Source organism: Dermochelys coriacea, chromosome 22 (genome assembly GCF_009764565.3).
Source record: "Dermochelys coriacea isolate rDerCor1 chromosome 22, rDerCor1.pri.v4, whole genome shotgun sequence".
In the NCBI taxonomy this organism is placed as follows: Eukaryota; Metazoa; Chordata; order Testudines; family Dermochelyidae; genus Dermochelys; species Dermochelys coriacea.
The window spans coordinates 18,029,857-18,053,820 of record NC_050089.1 but is presented as its reverse complement, the minus strand read 5'-3'; the positions used below and the strand labels follow the sequence as shown (position 1 = coordinate 18,053,820).

Sequence of the window (23,964 nt, the reverse complement as noted above, 5' to 3'; positions counted from 1 at the left end):
TGGTTGGGTTTAATTCTAAAAATGCTGTTCACAGTAATAACTTTACCCAATCATGAAAAGCCCACAACAAGGTAAGTTAGGATTGCACGCTGGTATTTGACAATAGAAAATAAGTTTGAAATTCTTGTAATTTGCTGAATGCATAGTAAAAAAAAAAAAAAAAAAAAAAACCCATCTCACCTTTTCTTTTGGTTTCTGTTTCACAGGGAAACTTGGACGGGGAGTAACTTTCTTCTGTTTGTTTTGCTCTATGCCTAGGGAAGGAAAGAAAAATCACATGTTTAGATCTTGGAATGCATAACCACTTCCAGGAAACAGAAGAGAAATAATGCACTTGAGGAAAAGATATTTTAGGTTTTGCTCCCTGATCTGCCCAATCTTTACTCCCAACTGCTCCCTTATCTCTTTTTAGTGACTAGACACCACCATTTATGCTTTAAGCAGCCTCCTAAACAACACAGCAAACATGCACTCCCCACAAAACACTCCTGAAAACCCACCTGATTCCCCAGAGCATAACACATGCAATGCTGACACACTGCCCCAAAACTGCCCATATAGTAACAGTCCATATCTGTTAGACTACACTTTTTCAGGTAGGGATTCTCTTCTTTGTTTAGCACTTTCACTCTACTATGATGTGCCACTTATGGATAATAACAAAAGTTTAACTAAACACTATAAAACTCTGTTTTAAGGTTACCAGGGTTTGAATGGGAAACTCAAACATAAAGATAAGACATCCTTAACCCTTCCCACACACATACTAAGTTTAATGTAAAGAAATCCAATTTAAATGACAAACATCTCCCAAAACATTTTAGAGCGTGATACCACCAGTATATAAAATATTTTCCAGTTTTATACTGTTCAATGATGTTTAATATTCAATATACAAGACTCTCAGTTGTTACATAATAATCTAGTTTTTAGTTTGTTTTTGAACAAGCGACTGATTATTTTCATTACATTTGTTCATTTACCTAATTCTGGTTGGGGTGTCTGTTTTTTCTTGGGCTCGCTAGGGATGGTTTTAGGTACTTCTTTTTTCAGTGGTCCTGAGCTAGGCAGCTGACAAAGGGGAACTTGCAATGGCTGGGGTGCCTGTTTGCCAGTTTTTCTGGCACCAGAAGCAGAGACCTGTTTGGACTCCAACACTGGGACAGAGGTATTTCCCTCTTCATTCTTCTCCTCACTTGGCTTTCGGGCAGGTTCACTGTTCTTCTTCAAGGCATTATCTTCTTTTGCTAAAACAGTCTGAGGAGCTGGTTTCTGTCCAGAATCTACTTGGTTCTTCCCAGAATGGCTCTCTTTCTTTTCATTGGTCTTGGATTTCTTCTCTTTCTTTTTCACAACTATGAAACAAAAGGTAGGAAGTAAATTATCAGTTTTCACAATGGAGAGAAGTAAACAGCAGGATCCCTGAAGGATTTGTACTGGGACCTGTCAGGTTCAACATATTTATTAATGGTCTGGAAAAGGGGGTGAATGGTGATTTGACAAAATTTGTAGGCTATAAAAAATTATTCAAGATTGTTAAGTCTAAAGCTGATTGTGAGGAATTACAGAGGGATCTCACAAAACTGGGTAACAAACTGGCAAATTAAATTCAAACATGGATAAGTGCAAAGTAATGCACACTGGAAAAAATAATCCCAAAAATACATATACAATGATGAGTTCTAAATTAGCTGTTATAAGCCACAAAAGATCCTGAAGTCACAGTGGATAGTTCTTTGAAAACAGCTCAATGTGCAGCAGCAATCAAAAAGGCTAACACTATGTTAGGAACTATTAGGAAAGGGACAGAAAATAAATGAAAATATTATGACGACACTATATAAATCCATAACGTGCCCACATTTCGAACAGAGTCCAGTTCTGGTCACCTGATTTCAAAAAAAGACACAGTTGGACGGGAAAAGGTTTAGAGAAGAGCAACAAAGATGATCAAGGGTGTGTAACAGCTTTCATATGAGGAGAGACAAATGATTAGAGCTGTTCATCTTAGAAGAGAGATAACTAAAGGGGTGGAGGGATCTGATAGAGGTCTATAAAATTATTAATGGAACGGAAAGAATGAACAGAGAGGTGTTATTTACACCCTTTCCTACAATACAAAAACCAGAGGTCACCTGAAAAAATTAATAGGCAACAGGTTTAATACAAACAAGAGGAAGTACTTGTCCACATAGCTTATTGCCAAGGAATGTTGTGATGGCCAAAAGTATGACTAGATTCAAAAAAAGAACTGGATAAAGTTCACATAGGGTAGGTCCATCAATGGCTATTAGCCAAGATGGTCATGGAGGCAAATCCACACTCAGGGTGACCCTAAACCTCTGACTGACAGAAGACAGGAATGGATCACTCCAGAATTGCCCTGTTCTGTACCCTCCCCTGAAGCGCTGGTATGGGCCACTGTCAGAGACAGGATACTGGGCTGTATCCTGCCCAGATATTGGCCCAATATGGCAGCTATGTTCCTATGAAGAAAAGGCACAAATAAAATAAAAGTCAGATGCAATTATGTGATTTCAAGCCACCCATCTCATTTTACAATTATATACAAACGAGGAACAAAACGTATTCTGTTCTCGGAACTCTCATATTGGAGTTCCTTGGCATAAAAAGTGGCTCAGTGCTCTAAAAGGAATGCACATAGGCAGTCAAATTGACTTGTTCAATATCTTATGCTACAACCACTGTTCTAGTAAGTTGGTTCTGTATTCTTATGGACCAATCTTTCTGTAGCATGACATGGATCCTTCTTACCTTAACTGTACGAAAAAAAGGAAATTTTGCACAGCAAATTTAAAGAGTTCAGCAACTTAGCTTGAGAAGCTCACAGTGGCCAAGACACATACTTTTAAGGAGTTCAGTGTTTAGCATGCAGGGAGTTAAAAATGGAGTGGAGGGGAAATGTATCAAAGTTTCAATATAGCAGCCAAAAATCACAAAAAGGAAGGCAATCTAGAGATTTGGAGAATGAAAATGCTATATAGCACCATGATTCTAGAAGTTGTGGCCCTGCTTCTGCTCCTATTACAAGTCAAGGGTAAAATTCTTGTTTGACTTCAACAGGAACAGGATTATGCTCCCTGCAATATTTTGTCTGAGACGCATCTTATGTCTTTGGCTCTACTGCTCAATGCAGCCACAAAAGCTTCAGATATGAATTTAGTACCCCCTTCTCAAAAGGATGGTCCATTAGACACACTGCATACCTTTAGCTTGCTTCTGGAGATAGGCCTTTGAAGGCATCCATTGCAGATTCTGGCATTTCCTCATCCTGAGACGAAAGGGATAAGTTGGAACAATCAGAAACTGATATAAGACAGCAGCACCCTTCAGCAGGGTTTTCTGCTGAAAAAGCCTTTTCACCAGTCAATATTCCCATTACCATTTTTGAACCATTCATTTTTTCTTCAAAAGTGTTAAGGCTAAGGAATCCTAGAGTTTCCTTTTGGCTCATAATAACTACAATCATCCAATACAAAGGTATGTGAATAATGCCACAAGAAATGGAGTGGCTCTGTCACCATCATGGTGATATCTCTATCAGTTCCCTTTCTCATATACTAGGATTTGAGAGGCATAGAAGTCCCATGACACAGCTAAAAGATCTGGAAAACAATGTCAAATCCATCAACTGCAAGTTCTCTGATTTTTGATTAAGGCTAATTAGAGTGGGGCCAACCATTTGGTGACTTAATTTGGACTTGGTTCATAAGAAAGGAATCTTTCCCACATGAGAACTGCCCCTTCATTTATATAGAGTGGGATAAGACAAGTTCATCAAGTTGTTATTTTGCCATAACTTAAATTCCTAGATTTCATGTAAAATTAAGAATACAATATCTGTTGTCTACTCAGTTAACGTTTGTTTCTCCTTTAGCTCTTGCAGCAGGACCCCGGGTTTTGAAATCTTGTCCAGGGCCAGGGCAAAGCTGATTGGAGACAGACTGACTACTTACAGATTGTACTCTGCAGACTGTTTTCACACAGATGCATGCTATGCAGCAATTCTCACAGCTATACTTTATAAATAGCCTTTATATCACAACAATCTTTACTTATGCCACTTCACTTGCTGCCTTCTCAAACAGATTATCCAGGCTGGTAAAAACAGTCTAACGCAGTGACTGTAGAAAGGAGGAAGGAAAATTCCAAATGCAGGGAGGTTTGTACACAAAAATGTTTAGATAAACTGATACAAAGGATCAAGAAAAAAAAGTTATATTTTCAGCCAATGTCCAGAATTTCCTTCACTGCATGTTAAAGACACACTGGATAATCATCATATGCTGTGAGAAATCCACTTCTTTACATATTATCTGAAAAAATAAATTTCAATCTTGCCTGCAATTATTGTACAGGTGTTGCCTGCAATTATTATCAGTGCATTTTCCTATATCACATACCTTACAATCCTCTTTCAAGTTTTTTTGGGGGGGTGGAGTAGGACAGGGGGAGCTGTAGAGAAGAAGGGGTGTCCACAACTCAGAGCAAAAATACTCCAGCAATTTTACTTTCTTTTGTCCTTTACCTATCTCTACCCAACACCAGCCAAGATTGAACAAAAGGGATTCCCTTCAAAGCCTGTCAACTCTGCTTCTAAGCAGTGAATGAGAAGATCTCCACCTATAATCCCAGGGCTTCCTCTCTCAATGCAAGGGTTAGCTAAACAGCTTGTCAAATATACACTTACTTGCAGCACTGTTTCTTTATGTTGCGTCCACCAAACTTCGGTTTGTCTAGACAGTTAGTACAGACACCACAGTCCTCTGGAACCTGGCAGCCTGGGCACTGCCCACAGCGCCTTGAGCGCCGACCTTTCTTCACTGGAGGCTCTTGGGGTGCCTTGTTTCTCGTAACTGGCTTAATTGGTTTGATAGGTGGAGCAAGGGGTTCAGCCTCTTCTGAGCCAGCTATTGATGACTTATCTGTCAAAAAAAAAAAAATTGCTGTGAATTCAGCGGCCACCAACACCATTTCAGAAGTCTCAAGTTTACTCAGAAATCATCCATCCCATCAAAAGTGTAAGGTCATCCTCAGAGTCATACAAATTGAAAGGTTTTTTGTTTAAGATTTTAGATGAGAAAAACTTATAAAACTTTTGTGCCATGAAATATCAAATGAACAGAGGTCAACAGATTAGTGAATTACCTTTTAGACCAGAAGTTTATTCAAAATATCTGAAATCTGTTTAACTCAGACCTTCCCCTGTATAATCTTATGCAGCATGTGTCCGTTCTATAGAAACACATATTCAACCATATAAGTATTGCCCCACAAGAAACTAAACTAATGGGCAACAGCATCAAAAATTTTGTATAAACCCACAGACCCCACGATGAAAATCTTGAACTTACCATCATTCCCCATGGAAGACAATATCTTCTCTCGTTCTTCCCATGGTAAGGCACTCAGAGTAGGCATGTCATCAGGAAACACTGCCCGCTTACGGCCTAGTGCTACAGCCGCCCTCCTGCAGACATGTTTTATTCGTGGTCCTCGAACTGAAGTCTCTGATGAATCACTCTCTTGACCCTAAGTTTCAGGTGTGCAAGAACATAGGCATTTCTGAAGAAGGCATTCTGAGTGTACTTGGAAAATACAACAAGCACACTTAAAGAAAAAGATAGTGGTTAAAACTAGTTGTTCTAACTGCAGGTCACATAAGAATCTGAGAGTCAGCTATAGCTTTCACAGCTTCCTTCCTAGTGAAGATGTACTTTAGAGAACAGTAAAGCAGAACACTTATTATTTTTACTAAAGTTCCATAACCAATTTTAACCTCTTACTTCAAGGACCTGAATTCCTTAATACTATATACTCATGTAAAATGCATCAGTACCAAATCATCAGAGCTGGCATGTATAATTAGGATAAAAGAGGCTAAAGCATCCTACCAGTCTAATTACCCCAACAGAGAAGTGAATCAGGCTGTTTGAAAGCCTTTTAGTCAGTGGGACATATGAAAATAAGGCTGTATTCCCGCTTATAAGGTTCTAGAAATTACAGCACAACCAGCTTCTAATCCCTGCTGTTAAAAGAAATCGAGTAATTTAATTTTTTTCCCCAGGATTTGCCCCCCAAAGATTCAGGGGTATTTCTGATGAACAAATGTACTCCCACAAAGCTGAATTTTAGGGACAAGTCATTTTTCCCTAATGTGAAACTGGCCAACAATGCATGGAGTGGTATAGAGTAGATAAGTGGGAGGGTGCAGAACTTGATGGCAGGGAGAAAAACTTTGGAGGTTTTCTACTGAAAAATCTATTTTCCACAATTCCTGAATATTACCACTGACAGCAAGCCAAATTCCGGTTTAAACCAAAAATAGGAACCATTACCTGAAAATGTGTCTGTATGATGTCTACTTTTTTAGTAGCCAAAATGGACTACAGTGAGAGCATTTGAAAGAACACTGGGGCCAGGAAGGAGAGATGTGTGAGGTCCCATTCCTTTAGATGCAAAATCTCATGGGATCTCACTTCCATCCCACAAGACAGAGATCATGGCAATACGCACCTTAAACAAAAATCAGATCAGGACCACTGTCATTTTTGGATGCCAGCTTTGTAAGCAAGTGGGGTACCAGAAACGTACATCAAGGGGCAAGAGCTGACTATATGATTCACTATAGCCTTGCCTTTATAAGCTCAAAATACACTCAAAGAACATCTCCATCAGACTTAGCCAGAAAAATCTACTAAGCAACTACACTGCACTGCTCTCAGAAAATGTGTGCAGCTCCATCCTGAACTGACTCCAGCAGCTTTATCTCCCCCTCAACTTCTGCCCAGTGCTTCTCATTTTCAAATTAGTTACCATCTGTTGCTCTAACCATTATTCAAATTAATATGCTATTTGTTCTCTTTCAGCATCTGAATGACATTAACAATTTTCAATCCAAGTACAAAACAAAATGCACCATAAAGCCCTCTCATGAATAAGTCTGAAAGAATACCTGTGCTTTTGGCTGATCTGCTTGTTTGAGGGATTTGCTCTTCTCAATCTTGTACAGCTGGGCTTTAGCCTTTTTTAGGAGACTGGCCACCCTCTTATCAGTCATTGGAAGTTTGTCCGCTTGAGCCAACATAGAGCTGATGGAGGAAGTGGAATGTTTAACAGTGCTTGACGAAGGAGCAGAGAGGCATAGGGCTTTGTCTTTCTCCAGGGGCGGAACAGTGGGGCTTAGGTTTAGATCTGATTTTTCTAAGCCCCCTCTACCTTTCTTAGGCATTTTGCTTTTGCCAGCTGTCATATCTACAAGAGCCACAGCGGAAGCATCTGCCACAGGATCTATTGCTGAAGACTTCTTCCGCCCCGCAGCTTTTTTAGCTGAAGATGCTGCTGCAACATCTTCATTAACAACTTTTTCTTTGGACACTCTACCTACAGGAAACAAAGCAGCGCTACTTTGAATTTCTAACCCTTTTTTCCTTTTCTCTTTTCTCGATTCACGTTTGTTCTCTTTCTCTCTTTCTCTGTCTTTCTCTCTGGTCTTGTCCTTTTCCACACTTTTATCAACATCTTTATCTTTGGACAGTTCCTCTGTAGCCCTGTCTTTATTTCTCCCTCTCTCTGTCTGAGGACTTGGTGTGAACCAAGGAAAGAGAGGAGTAGGATTAGTGGATGAGAAAGGCTCAGTTGGAGTGCTGATCTGCTTCCTTGGTCTCTGGCTTCTCTCTGCTGATTCCCCAGACTGGGTCAAGGGATGGGAAGAAAAAGTAAAAGCTGAGTTTAAGGCACTAGTGGCAAGAGAACTAACAGACATGTTAGTTAATGAGGAAGAGACAGAAGATTGAGGGGTGAGAGTTGTCAGGTCAGAGGTACTAAGTCTTCCACTTCTTGTCCTCATGGAGTGTGAAGGAGATCTGGGTTCTGATCGGATTGGGCTAAACACTCTTCTCTTTCGTTTCCTCGAAGATATGCCTGTCACAGAAGTTCCTGCAGTGGTTCGACTAACAGATGAAGGCAAGGTTACAGATTCAAAAATTCTGGAGTGGGCCTCACTTGGAGTGAATCTTGGAGCTCGAAGCAGAGGACTTCTTTTGTGCATATCAAATCTTGTTCCAGAATGAAGAGCAGAAAACAAGCGAGCTGGAGCCGTAGCACCAGATGTTGAAAAACCAGATGCAAAGCCAACATCCTCTGGAGTCAGTGGTGGAGGTCTAAAGTTATCAAATACTGGTTTACGGATGAGACCTTCTTTGGCATACTTTGCTGAGGAAAAGTACTGTGGTTCTGACCTAGAATGCTTCAGAGAGGTCCACCTGAATGTTGGCTCTCGTAGAATTGATTTCCGTTTCTCTTGCATGGGTGCAGCAGAAGTGGGCAGAAAAGGTGAAGCCAACGGTATTGTTGGAGGCATAAGCCAAGGTGTGTGGTCTGAGATGCCAGTAGCAGGCTGTAATGGTGGGGGAGGAGTGAGCAGAGGTGGAGGAGGAGAGGAAGAAGACTGCTGCTGGGACACGCTTTGCAAGGTTGACAGTTTTTTAGCTGCCCTTTGGCCAAAACTCCTTTCTGACATTGAAAACCTCCTGCTTCTCCTATCACCGTTATCATTTTCTGGGGACTGAGAAATAGGTAAAGGGGTATGAACTTCTGGAGTATTGCTGCGCTCTTCGGAAAGTGCCTGCATCTCCTCGGACGCCTGAGAGTCGGTAGATGTATCTACACTAGGACTACTAGATCGTGAGGAATCTGAAGACATCTGAGATGAGTGCTGAGAAGCCGCACTTGATTTTTCACTGGACCCACAAGATGTAGCACTAAACCTGCTATTCGGTGTGGACTCGAGGCGAGCTATTTTAATAGGAGGATCATAGTCTTCATCTTCAATGAATCGCTTGGGTGTTTTAATGATCCGCGAAGAGATAGCACTCACAACTGGCATGATGAACTGCCGGATGTTTTTGAGCTGAGTCCTTCCCTTTCTACCCTGCAGTTTAGCTGCTTCTTTCTCAATCTTCTTTTGTGCCCCCTTTTTAGCCCTCTGCAAGAGTTGCTTAGCAATTGTTGCATCTGTCCTCTTGGTAGAAGGAATAATCCTAACAGGCTTAATCCTGCGGGGGCTCTGTCTGACAGCAGTCTTTTCTTCTTTTGTGAGTGGTGGCGTGCCATCTTTCTCCTTACGTACCCTCTGGGGTTTCTCCAGCTGTGAATTAATGACTAGTGGTGAGGCAGTCTTTAAACGTTCTGAAGATGGTGGCCTTCCTCTCCTGCGCACAATCTGAACTGCTTTCCTCCCAATCTGAAGTTTCCCGCCAGTCTTGAATTTAGACTTCAGTGGGGAGAGTTTACCAGTTCGTAACTTCTTGATTTTTGCAGCATGTTGAAATGTAGTGGATGGTGCCCTTTTTATTTTCTTCAGATTCTCATTTGCTTCTTTGCTCCCCTTATGAATATCTGAGATGTCCTTCACTTGTGATAACTTGAACTTCACACTACTAAGTGTTGGAGGTCTTCCTCGTTTCTTTTCCCCACTTTTACTTTCCTTCTTCTTTACCTTTTCCATGGACATGGTTTCTGACTTGCTCAGGGGGGAACACACTGATGAAGAGTCTGAGTATGCAGCTGAACTTCGATCGGGACTGCTTCTGGGTCTCCTACGAGGTTTTCGTGGACTAGATTTCACTGAGAGGGAAGTAGAGAATGCAGAGCACATGTTAGGCTTTTCTGTATGCTGTTACAACACTATCCAGGTCATATCTGACTTTACCCATCACAAGTCACATTACATGCATAGAACAAGCTACCATAATTTTGATCCACCTATGAATACAACCTATTAATAAGAACTGTACATAACAAGAACAGGAGTACTTGTGGCACCTTAGAGACTAACAACTTTATTAGAGCATAAGCTTTCGTGGGCTACAGCATCTTCTATGCATTCGATGAAGTGGGCTGTAGCCCATGAAAGCTTAAGCTCTAATAAATTTGTTCGTCTCTAAGGTGCCACAAGTACTCCTGTCCTTTTTGCAAATACAGACCAACACGGCTGCTATTCTGAAACATGTACATAAAAAGGTTCCGCCACAGACAAACAAAACACTTCCCTTATAATAAGGAGCTTATTTTCCAAAACATATTTTAAGTACAAATATCTTTCCACCAAAATAACTTTTACATTTATAAAAACAAATACCAAAAGTAATTTTGTGAAGGGAACAGCAACTCCCAAGATTAACTTTCTTGAAACATCATATACAAAGAATGAAAAAAGTTCAAAACTAGTTCATTTAAAAAAATATATATATTTTTCTTGGTTATCATCCACCCCCACTGCTAATACAATGGCCAATGCACCAAGAATAGTGTTTGGGAAAAGCATGAATCAAAACTGATATTTTACTAATACAAGATTTTGTTTTGCTTTAATATTGGAGTAAATTTAGTGCTTGTGGCTACACTCGGAAGTGGTATCGGGCATGTGTTGTGCAAGATTTCATTATCCACCTCTGTCAATGCACCTTAATCTCAACCTATAGTCCCCACACAGCTCTGCCAATGCATGTCAGCCATTACCCGAGACATTCACATGATTGCAGTACAAAGTCTCTCCTTAGCGGACATTGTTGTCTGGGCCAAGCTGCGTAGAATATTGTAATGGGGACATTTATCCATTAAAGTCTAGGTTAAGACGATCAAACTCATTCACTTGCAACCAAATCAAAATCTGAGCCTAGGGCTCCAGAGCTGAAAGGAAGTATAATAAGCTATTGCACCTTTCCTCACAAGCCCTCCATCTTTGTTTGGTTTCACACAAATTCAACTGTTGAATAGTTTAATATCAAGGATGTACCACTGGCTCACTAAATCAGATCAGAAAGCTTATGCTCAAATAAATTTGTTAGTCTCTAAGGTGCCACAAGTACTCCTTTTCTTTTTGCGAAAACAGACTAACACAGCTGCTACTCTGAAACTAAATCAGATCACAGACATTGAACAAAATGGAGTTAAAAACCCCAGGTTAGCCAGTGCTGATTGCATGTCAGAAGGGTTACCTTATTAAGACTTACTTTTGTGTCAGTATTTCAGAGAAATACATCATATCTTCATGTGCAAGTTATGTTCACCCATCTCTCCCTTTGGCTACTTAAGCCTACCATAGGGTTGGACACTCTCATGAAACTAGACCATCATTAGCAAAAGACACCTCACCACGCCACACCTTCAGTTAAGGCATAAATTTACTCCCATTTCATTTGTTAGTCTCCCTTCAAATGTTAGTCTCACCTTCTAATATCAGTTTCACTCTCTTTCCCACAAAACTTCCCTGATACATGATAGATCAGAAAGATAGACTATGATAGAGCCATTTCTAAACAGTTGCCGACTTGAATCAAAAGACTGGATGTGGGTTTTATTTTGTTGTTCCACAAACACATACAACTTTTAGGTAAGATGGAACTGTCTCTAGGTCTCCAGAAGAAAGCATGTCATATTAACAAAGTAGCATTGAAATGGGGAGTACAAGGAACTACAGTGAATCCATTACTTAATTCCATTAGAAAGGGACTCCCAGCCAAAAACCCATGTACAGGATTTGTCATCTTCATAGTGGACTTGAACCTGACCAATTTTCATGGCTTCTCTAGTTCCAAGTGAAATCTCCTGTTAAACTAAAATTCAAAAATTCTTCAAAACATCCTCCTAATGGAAGAGGAAGCTCACTCCCTCAAAGTCCTTAAGATTTTTTAGAAATCAACTGAAACCTACGTATGCCGGGCTGGTACTTGGAAAAAGCAATTGCAAACTTCTTTAAATTACATCTTGATGACACTACTACAATGGTTAAAGAGCACTGTGTGCATGGCTCAATCGTATGATTTCAGGCCCATTCTCTCAAAAAAAATGTAATGTAACAAGAGGGGAGGAAAAAAAGGTTACAACTGTTTTTAGGGCAACTGCTGCTACATACAACTGAGTAGCAACAGCACGTTTGCAGAGGGGTTTCCACAATATTATGTTAGTACTATCATTAGTACCGGGATCAATGGGCTATTAAGATTTTAAAATCATATATATGTAAAAATAATGCCAGACAGGGAATGCGATGTACAATCAGCTGGAATAGGTTGAGTACTAGTGTATTAGAGATCCTGTGAGATTTATGCAGATGTCTATCTCCTTCCCCCACACTTCCACCCACTGCCACATACCCCGCATGTAGAACTGGAATTGAGGCAGAATGGGAGCTCCCCACGATCCTCACTTGGTATTCCTGGGAATAAACAGATTGTTGCCCTTTTCTAAGATAATACTTAGTCCTGCCATGAGTGCAGGGGACTGGACTAGATGACCTCTCAAGATCTCTTACAGTTCTATGATGTTTCAAGGTCTACACAGAAAGCTACCCAAGTTCACTTCAATTTAGAGGTTTTTTTGTGAATGTAAATTTAATAAAGACTGCCCAATGTAATTTAGTATCTTCAATAAGACTCCACCCATTACATTTCAGAAGACAAAGGGAAAAGATACAATAATATTGTAACAAATAGGAAGATAAAGCAGGTCTAATTTTAGTTCGTCTGTTTCCATTTTTGCTTGGTTTATCATTGCTCACTACCTCCTCTCATTAATAAAAAAAAGACCAGTGTGTTAAAAGTCTCCTTTCACTTTAATTACACTCACTGGAGAGTGAAGAGCAAGTGAAGGACTCCAAATCCACATCAAAAGATCAGGAGGTCAACCTTATTTCTATTCAAAATTTCTTGACATATCTCCTACTGTACTATGAAGAAATACTAAGAAGAGCTTTATATTGTGAGTGTTAGACCCTGCCAAAGTAGGACAGCCTGGGCTAGATATGGATAAAGCACAGCCTCTCAGGAACAGCAGTTCTCTAAGTGGTCCACTCAGAGTAGGACAAAAAGCCTATAATTGTTTTCCAGCAAGCTCTCAATAAAATAAGCTATTGCAATGTGAACAGGGAGAGGCATGAGTAAACCATGCAAAGTGACAACATGTAACAACTTCCAATCCTATGAGCTGAACATACCTGTGGGAGATCTGGTGGGACTTCGTACTTTGACCTCTTCATCTGAGCCAAAACCTAGGAACTGCTCATCCTGCAATGAAAGTGATTTTTAAAGTTAAAGACATGGGTATGAACCTTAAAAAATTTAACTACCATCAAAAAATTCCAGGAAAGAAAATCTATTCTATAGTAAAGCTTGTTCTTTCAGCAAACTGTGGCTAAAAAGGAAATAATATCTAGTCATGGGTGATAGCCACAGAATGCTCAAAAGGGTTGAGAGGAGAACAAACAGCACATTCAGATGAGAACGTACCTTGTACTACACAATACACTCTTCTCCACAAACTAGAAGCAAAGACCTAACCCATAGGAACAACACAGTTTACCCTAAGGCAGGGGTGGGCAAACTACAGCCCAGGGACCACATCCAGCCCTCCAGATGTTTTAAGATGGCCCTCGAGTTCCCACCAGGAAGTGGGCTCTGGGACTTGCCCCGCTCCCCGGACAGCGGGGTCGGGTGCTTGCCCCACTCCGCGTGGCTCCTGGAAGCAGCAGCATGTGCCTGCTCCAGCTCCTACACATAGGGGAAGCCAGGGGGCGCCACACGCTTCCCCCATCCCAAGCAGCATCCCTGCAGCTCCCATTGGCTGGAAACTGCAGCCAGATGGAGCTGCAGGGACGGCTCCTGCAGACGGGGCAATGCGCAGGGCTGCTTGACCATGCCTCCGCATAGGAGCTGGAAGAGGAATATGCTGCTGCTTCTGGGAGCTGCTTGAGGTAAGCGCTGCCCGGAGCGCCCTCCTGCATCCCCAACTCCTCATCCCTGGCCCCACCCCAGAGGCCACACCCACAACCGGATCCCTCACCCCCTCCTGCACCCCAATCCCCAATTTCATAAGCATTCATGGCCCGCCATACATTTCCATACCCAGATGTGGCCGTCTGGCCAAAAAGTTTGCCCACCTCTGCCCTAAGGGCTTATTGGCACCGGAATGTAAGTTTTTTCTACTACAATTATACCAGTATAACTACAGTGAAAGAATGTGTCCACACCACTTTTTTTATGCCAACTTAAACTACTTCCCTTCAGAATCACTTTGCCCACACAGCTCTGTGCTTTTGAAAAATAACCACACAGCATTCTGGGCAAATATTCCATGGTGTAATGTTCTGCTGCAAGACCCTACACATTCTGGGATTTTTGTCATGCTGCACTGTGGAAGGTCCACTGGAACCTACTGAAATTCTGGGACATGGGCTCAAACTAAAGTCCCATGATTCCTCTCCTGTCATCCCATAATTTCTTTTTTTTTTTTTTTTTTTTTTGCAAGCCAGCACTATTTTCAAACTGCAGTCGAGGAAACGCTACTGAATACCGCAATCCTGAGAATCATTAACAGAAACAAACTGCTCCACCAAATGTTTCATCATTCATACTACTGAACGGCTTTGGATGGGTTGGGAGACAGACACAGTGAAATGGCTAGATGAGGAAAAGGATGAAAAATTGAGCTGTTACTTTGGCAGGACGTTTTCCTGGAACAGCTTCACTTTATAAAATACGATTTCTGGGTGTGGCCATCTAGCACTGACTGGTGGGACAAGACATTGCTGCAGAACTGGGATGACCAGCAATGAAGGCACAACTTCAGGATGCAGACAGTTACTTTCCCTAAGATCTGTGCAGAGCTCAGCACACAGGCACAATAAAAGAACACAAACATGAGAGTTCACCTAACCATGGAGAAGCACATGGACATTGCCATCTGGAAGCTTGCCACCCCCAACTGCTGCTGCTCAGTAGCTTACCAGTTTGGTGTTGCTAGACCCAACTGTCAAGACTGTCGTCATGCTATTGAGAGTGTGCTGCTACCCCAGAGTCATAAGGCTTGCCAGCACACAGAAGTTTATTAATGGATTGGCACGGTTGGGATTCCCAAGTTATATTGGGGCCATTGACAGGATCCATGTGAGGGTGGATTAATTTCAATCACAGTGATTTAAATCACTAATTTTACTTACGATTTAACTCAGCAAAAAGGAAACCTTGACTTAAATAATTTATCTTAATCTTGTTTGGCATTTTACCTTAGTTATTTTCCTACACAAAGGTTCATTCCCATTGGCTGTTTATACTAAATATTAAAATATGTTCATATGCAACCAAATATAGCCATTAAACAAAAAGGTACCAAATTTAGTGCACCGCTATAGCTATACATTTATTTAAGCAGTTATATATCTTAAAATACATTTTTTCAGAGTCTTAATTTTTATTTTTATTTTTTTATGCAAGAAAGTGATTAATGACATTTATTAGAGTTTTTTAAAATTTGAAAACTGTGGCAAGCTGCATTTGGATGGAAAATAGAATTCAATTAAAAATGTACAAAAAGAACATTTTAAAACTGTTTTTTACTAGTTAAACAAAGATTCCTTAAATGTGTTGGATACATAAGCAAAAAAAGTAAGTTTATCAAAACACATTTTGCATTTAAAACTAAAAGATTTATTAAACAAAAGAAGTCATAACTGTAGTTAGTGAATTGACAGACTGAAGTCAATGGGAATTAGGCACCTAATTGGTGTAGGCATTTTTGAAGATCATCACAAGGCACTTACTTGCATCTTTAAGTGCCTTCAAGTTTTCCGAATTATAGATCCTATCCCCTCCTCTCCCACCTGTTTTTTATTCATAGATTTAAAGAGGAAAACAAGTTTTCTAGCTTTTTCAAACTCCCTGTTTCTGAACTTAGAATATTTTCTTCATTTGGACTAGTTAATTCATTCTGAATCTTGCTGCTAAATTAAATCCAAAAGTAACTAAGGCAAAAGCTTTCCTGCACAAGAAAAACTGAAATACTTACACATTTGAAAAAACATAAATACCAGCATTTGCTCCACTCCACTGAAAATAACAGATACTTAATGCAGTACATGACATTGTGAAGTATTTATAAAGCATGAGTTGACTTCAAAAGTTAAAGATGTTTTCCCCCCTAATTCTGTATACAACTATACCCTTCAAGTCATTCAAATCTGAGGAGGGCTCACACACTATTTAAATAATTTTAATAAATTATAAGAAGCTTAGCCTTAACATAGGTTGACAATTTCAGATTTATTTTAAAACAGTTTATTTTTAAAAAGAAAAATTCCAATTTAAATACAAAAATCTGTATTTATTTTTTAAAAATCATCAATTTTTAACCACTCTGACCCACATTCTTTGCCCCATACACCAGCCCTCAGAATTTGTCAACAGAAAGGGGTATTTCTCCTTGGTGCAAGCCCTGGTTGATCCTTGTGCAAGGTTTACTTTTATTAATGTGGGATGGTTAGGAAAGATCCATGATGCCAGGCTATTTAAAACCTCTGTCCTGTTTTCTGCACTGAAAAAGGGAATTTCTTCTCCCAGGTCTACAGACATTCATGGTGCTGTGATTCCTCCTGTCATCTTGGGAGACCCAGCTAACCCTCTGGTTCCCTGACTTATGAAGCCTTATACTGGACACTCGAACAGGAGAAAGAAGTTGACGACCATACCTGTGGAGCTGCTGAATAACAGCGGAAGGTGCATTTGAAAGACTGAAGGGAAGGTAGAAGTGCCTCATACCAAGGCTGGATGTTTCTGAACAATCTTTGCCTATTGGGATAAGTGCTTTTTGCTCTGTTTTGCTCATCGTCTGAGAAAGCAAACAAGAGATCCTCACCAGTGGGTGGGAGAACGAGTTGGAGAGATTTCTGTACATTATGAACAGCAAAAAAGGCTGCCTTTCCACAAGGTGCTCCAACTAGTCATGGAAACAGGGTAATGGGTGCGTTTTGGTCCAACTTTCAAGCCAGGGTGTACTGGTGGAAAAGTAGTGTATTGTAACCAAGAAAATGAAAGAAAGGTCTTTGTGTAAAGATATTATTAGGGAGAAGCAATACCTCAATTAAATTTTTCAGTGGAGTTTTACATATTAAAAACCTTTATTGATTCATCATTGTACTACAAACTTAAAACCAATGGAACTGTGGCAGAAACATGACTAGAGTGCCAGGTGCAAACAAGTTTGTGCTTAAGGGCCCACAAAAAAAGCAAAGGTAGAAGAAACCATTCCCTGTTCTGGGATGGAATGGTGTGGGAAGGCCCTGTCATTTGGAGAAGTGAAAAGGGGCTCTCCAGTATCCTGTGTTCTCCTCAGTGATCAGGACTAGGCGAGGCTGGGGTGGTGGCTGTGAACATAGCAACACAATGTTCTCCAGCAGAGCTGTTTGCCTCTCCTTTAGGTCCAGCATCCCTCCTCCTGAACGTCATTGTCCACGCAGTTTGTTCAGAGCCTCCAAGACTGCGGCAGGAAACCTTCCCTCCCCTCTTCTGCTTTTATGGCCCTCTGGTAGAATGCAGTCATGAGGTCAGGGAACCTGTCCTTCCTTGCCCTCTTTCACTTCCTTCAGAGGTATGCCAGGCATTCAGCAGCTGATAAGATCCCTGTCTGTGAGGGTCAGAGCAATTCAGGCACTAGAAGAACAGAGAAACACCACAAGTAGTTATTGTCCTAATACAAAATGATAAAATGTTGCTTTTTCACAATTTTAGAATGCTATTCCCAACTGCTCTGTCCAGTCTAGTGTGCGTTTGGAGATAAGATGTTTTCTTCCCTACTCCCCCCTTATATAGGGCCTCTGTACCAATGGGGGCGGGGGAATTAGCTGGGGAAGCAAAAGGGAGCAGGTTAGTAATTACACGTGCACTTCTGGAGGTTATGCTTACTCTGGAGGATGCTACCCAAAGGTGTGTTCCCAAGAGGCAAAGAAGGATCATGTTCAAAAAGAAAATGAGCAAACCAGGAAGATATGTAGCACGGCTGTTTACCAAATTGATGCCCCCATAGCCGGTACAAGAATTGAAAGGAAGCACACCACCAATATGAGCAGCGCCAAGAAGGCTGCATTGTCTTGCAATGTATATACCAAATAGCACACTCTCTTTGCTTTAACTTCCGTTTTATAAAAACTGAAGATGAGCACAGAGAGCACTGCAAAACAAACACTCATGCAGTAACTGGTTTGAACCCAAAGGGTTAACAATGCTGAATGAAAAATAAAAATGACTACTCATTTTGAAATGCCCTTGTAGCCTAATTTTGGCAATTTAAATCATACAATGTAAAGGTGGCTAGAAGCACACGGTCTTGATCAAACTGTGAGCCAAAGGCTATTACTTTTTCTCTTTCTATATCTGCTCTTACATTGTGTGGGAGGCATGTTTAATGGTTTAACTCCAAAAGTGCTTCTATCTTGAATGGAGGAAGAGGGCATGGTTCACCATGAAGGATAGGGAGAATCAAACAGCATGGAAATGGGTTTAGAGAGGCAACCTATTTGACTAGTGGTTGTGTGAGTTGATAGTTAAGGGAAATAAACCCTTCTGAGCTTGAAATCTCCAGCACAGATGCCATTTTGAGCACACACAGAGAAGAAGGGGAGCTGAGCAGGCAGGGAAGCACATAATGTCCTCCCAACAGGGTGATGATCAGCCTGTACTTGGAACAAAGTTATTTAAATCCCCCTCTGCAGCTGTATTGCAATACAGGACATAATACTTACTGGTACAACTCCATTCATCAACAGTTTCAGGCTGGGGTCCCATTTGAGATTCAGGTGACATCTTTGGTTCCTGGGCCTCTGGCTCAGGGTTGGGTGTGCCGAAGAGACTGTGGCTGTCTGGAAGAATCTCCTTCTGGTTGCTTGGATGCCTTCCGTGATCAACTCCAAACTGTCCAAAACCCCAGAGATGTTCTCCTTTGCAAAAATCTGGTACAGCTCCTCTTCGTACAGGCAACTACTGGGAGCATTACAAGCGGTCCTGATTTAGTCCATTGCATTCTTGTAGCTTTGGCAGAGCTTCTTTGCTTTGACACAGCACTGGGCTGCATCCCCACAGAACTGCTTTTTCCTGCATTTGTTTTGGCAGCCTCTAGTAGATCTTGGCATTCTGGTGATTGCTGCTCAGATGGGCATGGATGTGCTCCTCTCCCCAAAAGTCAAGAAAGTCCAGGGCCTCCTGATGGGATCATCCAGAAGCATGGCTGCTATAATGGGTATGTGACTCGGTTTGTTAACTTGCCACGAGCTAGAATTACAAAAGGGGCACACCTGGCTGCATGCCAATATTTAAATAGAAAAAGGTGACATCCAGTCAAGACGACCCCAGAGCTGTAGAGGTCCACAGGTAAACAAACAGGCCATTCCAGGTGTGAAACAATGCAGTGTGGGACAGCAATTGGAGTACTGCGAGAAGCAGTATAATTAATCCAAAACAGGGTTGCAGTCTCACAAATGTTATATCTGTAATACCTCATTTTGGGATAGAGTTATGTCACTTCCTAAGCAGATTACTTAGAGCAGGTTAAGACACAAGAAAAAAAAATGTGTGTGTGTGGACACAAGGCAGTTTATACTGAAAAAATAAAAACTTTCCTGTGTAGTCAAGGTCTAAGTTTTCAGACCAAAGGAGGGCTGAATCAGAGCTGAGCTCCCACAGAGAGTGAAACCTTTCCAATACAGATTTTCTGCTCTATCAACTCCATGAATAAATAGACTTTTGTTCCCTTATATTACCAGTGCCTTAAACCAGGTAATTTATAAGTTCATGTATAAGTTTATTTGAGTAACAAGAAATGTTCTGAACCCATGCAAATCTGACCCAGACACTTCTTGGTTAGTAAAAGACCCTCAGGCCACATCTACATACCCGCCAGATCGGCGGGTAGTGATCTATCCATTGGGGATCGATTTATTGCGTCTAGTGTAGACGTGATAAATCGATCCCCGCTCGCTCTGCCGTCGACTCCGGAACTCCACCACGGCAAGAGGCAGAAGCAGAGTCGACGGGGGAGCGGCAGCCGTCGATCCCGCGCCACGAGGACGCGAAGTAAGTGATTCTAAATCGATCTAAGATACGTCAACTTCAGCTACGCTATTCTTGTAGCTTAAGTTGCGTATCTTAGATCGATTCCCTCCCCCCCAATGTAGACCAGGCCTTAGGTTTGTCCAAGTCTCCTCCTGACAACTACCCACCCCTATGAAAATGGAACTTACCACATCCCCTAAAGTGAACAAGGAAGCACACACTGATCCTTATGAACATCGCAAGTTATCATCCAGTATCCAACTGAGAAAATTAAATTGGAAAAAAAAAATAGCAAAAAGCCATCTTTGATATACCCTCCCACTGCCAAGATCCTGGACCCTTTCCAACCATGTTTCAGGCCAGGACATGAAACAGAAGTGGCATTAGTCGTGCTTATGGATCTTTTGTCCCATGACAGAAGAGGGTGTCTATACTTACATTATTAGATCTTTGGGTTCCTTGTCACTGTGCACCACAGTGTATTACTAACCCACCCTGAAGAGGTATTAGGGGTTACTAGGAAAACAGTGAGTTGTAAGTAATCCCTTCTTACAGATCACACTTGGAGGGTGGTGATGGACAACTTATCCTCCCTTATCAGAGTGCTCGCCTACAGAGTCTGTCAGACGTGTACATTAGTACCCAATCTATTCAACAACTTCATTAACCTTATTTGGGAAAATCATGACTTAAACATCAAGACATAGATGAAACCCAGGTCTTTTACTCACTGACATGGTTAGCCCTATCACCCAACTATTCCCATCACTGTTTGAGATCACCAAATGGAAGAAAAGCAGCTGGTAGAAACTAAATTCAACAATCAGAAGTGGGAAGTCTTAAATATTCTGAAGAGCTAGCTACTATACGTCTTCCCATTCTTGAGCAAGCATGGACACAAATAGGCAACTCAGTCCACAGCCTCAAAGTTCTTCTGAATTCATCTCCCTGTTTCTAGACATTCAAATAACTACAGCTGTTGAAATCATCTTTCACCAAGAAGATAGTAGTACCCTGTTGTCTGAAAAAATTCTGGCTATAGCAATCCACCCCTTTGTGACTCCCAGACTGGATTACTGCAATTTACTTACTCAGAAATGAGTGCTGCAGCTCAAATACCAGGCCACCCGAGGGATATCAGCCATGGAAACGCACATCGCTCTAGTGCTCACTCAGATTGCTTTATCATAAGGCAGTGGCTCTTAACCCACGGCGCAATCAGCACACAGCTGCGGCCCATGTAACATCAGGGCCATACGGGTAAAATATATATTGTGTGGATACAGCCCACTTAACACACAGAGAGCTGCATATACGGCCCACAATGGTAAATAGATTGAGAACCACTGTTGTAAGGCATCAAGTTACAGGACAGCAGTTCTCATCTTTAAGGTCCTCCATAGCAATGGACCAAGTTACCTACAGAAGCACCACTTGCTAAGCAACCAAGATCTCTATCAACAGCTACACTTCAAAGAAACTGTCAACCTCAAAAGGTAATAGATCTGAAAACTAAGGACAGAGCTTTCTCAGCAACTGGCCCAAAATTACAGAACTTTTTTCCAGAGATGCTTTTGTTTTAGTATTTTTCTTGGAAAATTTTTTTTTTATTTATTTATTTATTTTTAAAGAATGACCACAACTCTCACTGCCTTCAGAATAAAATGCATGACTTATTTCTTCAGCCTAGCCTTTCCACAACTGCAGCAGAAAAAAGATAGGAGAAAAAAGGAGGGGAGGGGCAACTAACTAAAACACAAGTGAACCAGAGTTGGGCTAAATCTATTTTTGGATGGAGACAACTGAGGAACACCTAGATGCTGACACAAAGGCTGTCAGTGATTCAGTAGATGGTACTCCTTTTTGAAAAGTGCAAAAACAATACTCCAACATGGTTTGCGGCACTGTGCTGCTAAGGCAGACTTTTTGGACAACATATTAAACAAAAGCCCTATTCACTTGGGATAACTAAAGATTTCATGGTACATTTCATAAGCGTAGCACGTTGATCCAGATGTCCTAGCCAAATTTCAACTTGGGCAATTACATTTCCCTCCCTAAATTTCCTCTACAGTTTAAAATGATGTGGCACTCCCTACTTCCTGTCTTAAACTACTATGTATTTTTGTATGGTGTAATATTACACCTCAGAGATGGCTATAGTGACCCTCAATGTAGAGTTTCTATAAACCGTTTAAGTTTGTAAAGAGCTTCGAGATTCTTCTGGGTAAGAGGTACTACAAAAATGTAAGTGATTAAAAATAAAAGGTAGCAAATCCAATCAATCACAGAAAAGAAAAATTCTAACAATGCCAATACAGTACACCAACAGTACCATTCACTGAATTAGCTTGGGCCACCTCTTAATTTTCAACCTTACTTGATAAGGAAGACAAGATGAACCAATTGCAAAGCTTTTTTCTTATGTCTATGGTACAATATTTTGCCTGAAAACAATACAAAACCTTTCTAAGTTTGTGCCTTGTATATGAAGGAAAAACACTTCCCTCCTCCATTTTTTGCAGCGTAGGCAACAAAACCCAGTTGCAACCACTGAAGCATCAAGAGCTTTTTATTTATTTATTTATTTATTTATTTTAAGAACTTAAACCACACATATGGACATCAATGTCTGAGTTTTTGCTGAAAGACTGTCAAACCAGTTGTTTACAGCTACCGTATGCTACTAACCTGCTTAACTTATTCTCAGTAGGAAATATTTGAGAAAAATCTGTATAAACTGATTGCTGAATGTGACAAATACATACAAATCTATATTCTTAGGGCCAAATTTTGCCCTTGGACACAAGCATATAATGTCAAATGACTTGAACGTGAGATGCATACATATCTGAGATCAGAAACTGGCCCAACATGCATGCTTTTATTCCAAGAGGCAGACTCCAGATTATATCTATTTGACACAGAAATGGGATGGGGTGAATTAAGGCAATCCAGGGCTCTAGGCACAACATGACACAGAGCTCCCCATGGCTTAGCCACAACCCACTAACAGTGGTGGTGGCAGGGACCCCACTTCTAGAGAGGCAGAAGCACAGGGCTCCCTTCTCTCATCAGGAGTCCCCTATACCCACTGTAAAGGCTGGAGTCCCCTCTTCCCCCTGAAGAGGTAGAGGTGGCAGCCACAACCCCATATTTAGCCCAGAATATGGCATGTACCTGCTTGAGATGGGTTGACTGGGCCTGCTGCACTTTTCTCCTGCCATATACAAGTCCTACAGTTCCATGGTGGTGTTGGCCTGGCCTCCCACAAAGTGCGTCTGAGAGTTAACACCATACTGAGATGCATGTAGCACGTCACACATCCCAGTTACTCTTTCAGGCTGTGTGAAAACATCACTAGATCAGTTGCACTTAGTTCATGTTAACAAGCTTCTACTTACAACCATAAGAGCTAGAGGTTTTGTTTTTTCTTCTTCAAATGAGAGTTGAGTCTGATGTCATCACATAATTCCAGGAGCTGAAGTCATAGGCTTTATGCTATAGGCTCTTGATGGGTATTTTAAGAAACTCTTCTGCACTAAACAATGTCAGCCTAGAAGATCTTGAATCTCTCAAAATCTTCTGTAAAAAGCTAAAATCAGAGTGAAAGCTTAAGTGATCTCTGTATTCTGTCTACAGTCACGGGAATTACATTTTTAAATTGCCATTTATTACCCAGTTATAGAGTTTGCAATGGGAAAATTCTCCCTACATGTCTTCACACAAGTTAGGACATGAAAGGCATGTGGGGGTTAACTCGATAAAACATTTCTGGAGTCTGTGTGTTTTAACTCTTTCAGTAGCTGAAACATCCTTCAGCAAGACAAAGAAAGGTCCAACTAAAGGCCATCTCATAATAATTGTAGTAAAGAACTGGACAGTTTACAGAATACTATGCAATTTTCTGAACAAAAGCCCATTCAAAATTTCGAACCAAAATGTGTTCCATTGAGTTGTCTCTTTAAAAATAATTATGCAAATTAATATAATTTGTATAAATTCTTACTACTGGCTACTCTAAGAATAAATTAAGATTTAAGTGAATATTTAAAGGTAAAGAAAT

The 23,964-nt window shown here is 40.9% G+C and overlaps 1 protein-coding gene across 4 annotated transcripts in view; it reads right to left on the bottom strand.

Annotated features, from left to right (window-relative positions):
- Positions 1-23,964, bottom strand: part of KMT2A (lysine methyltransferase 2A) — an 85,816-nt gene that overhangs the window by 43,329 nt on the left and 18,523 nt on the right. For all 4 annotated transcript variants that reach the window (XM_043500875.1, XM_038380757.2, XM_043500873.1 and 1 more), the window contains exons 2-8: positions 13,019-13,088; positions 6,977-9,648; positions 5,376-5,553; positions 4,712-4,946; positions 3,228-3,292; positions 984-1,355; positions 181-254 (exon numbers count right to left, since the gene is read on the bottom strand). In XM_043500875.1, coding sequence (XP_043356810.1) covers positions 181-254; positions 984-1,355; positions 3,228-3,292; positions 4,712-4,946; positions 5,376-5,553; positions 6,977-9,648; positions 13,019-13,088 — 3,666 coding nt within the window. The remainder of the gene's footprint in view (positions 1-180; positions 255-983; positions 1,356-3,227; positions 3,293-4,711; positions 4,947-5,375; positions 5,554-6,976; positions 9,649-13,018; positions 13,089-23,964) is intronic.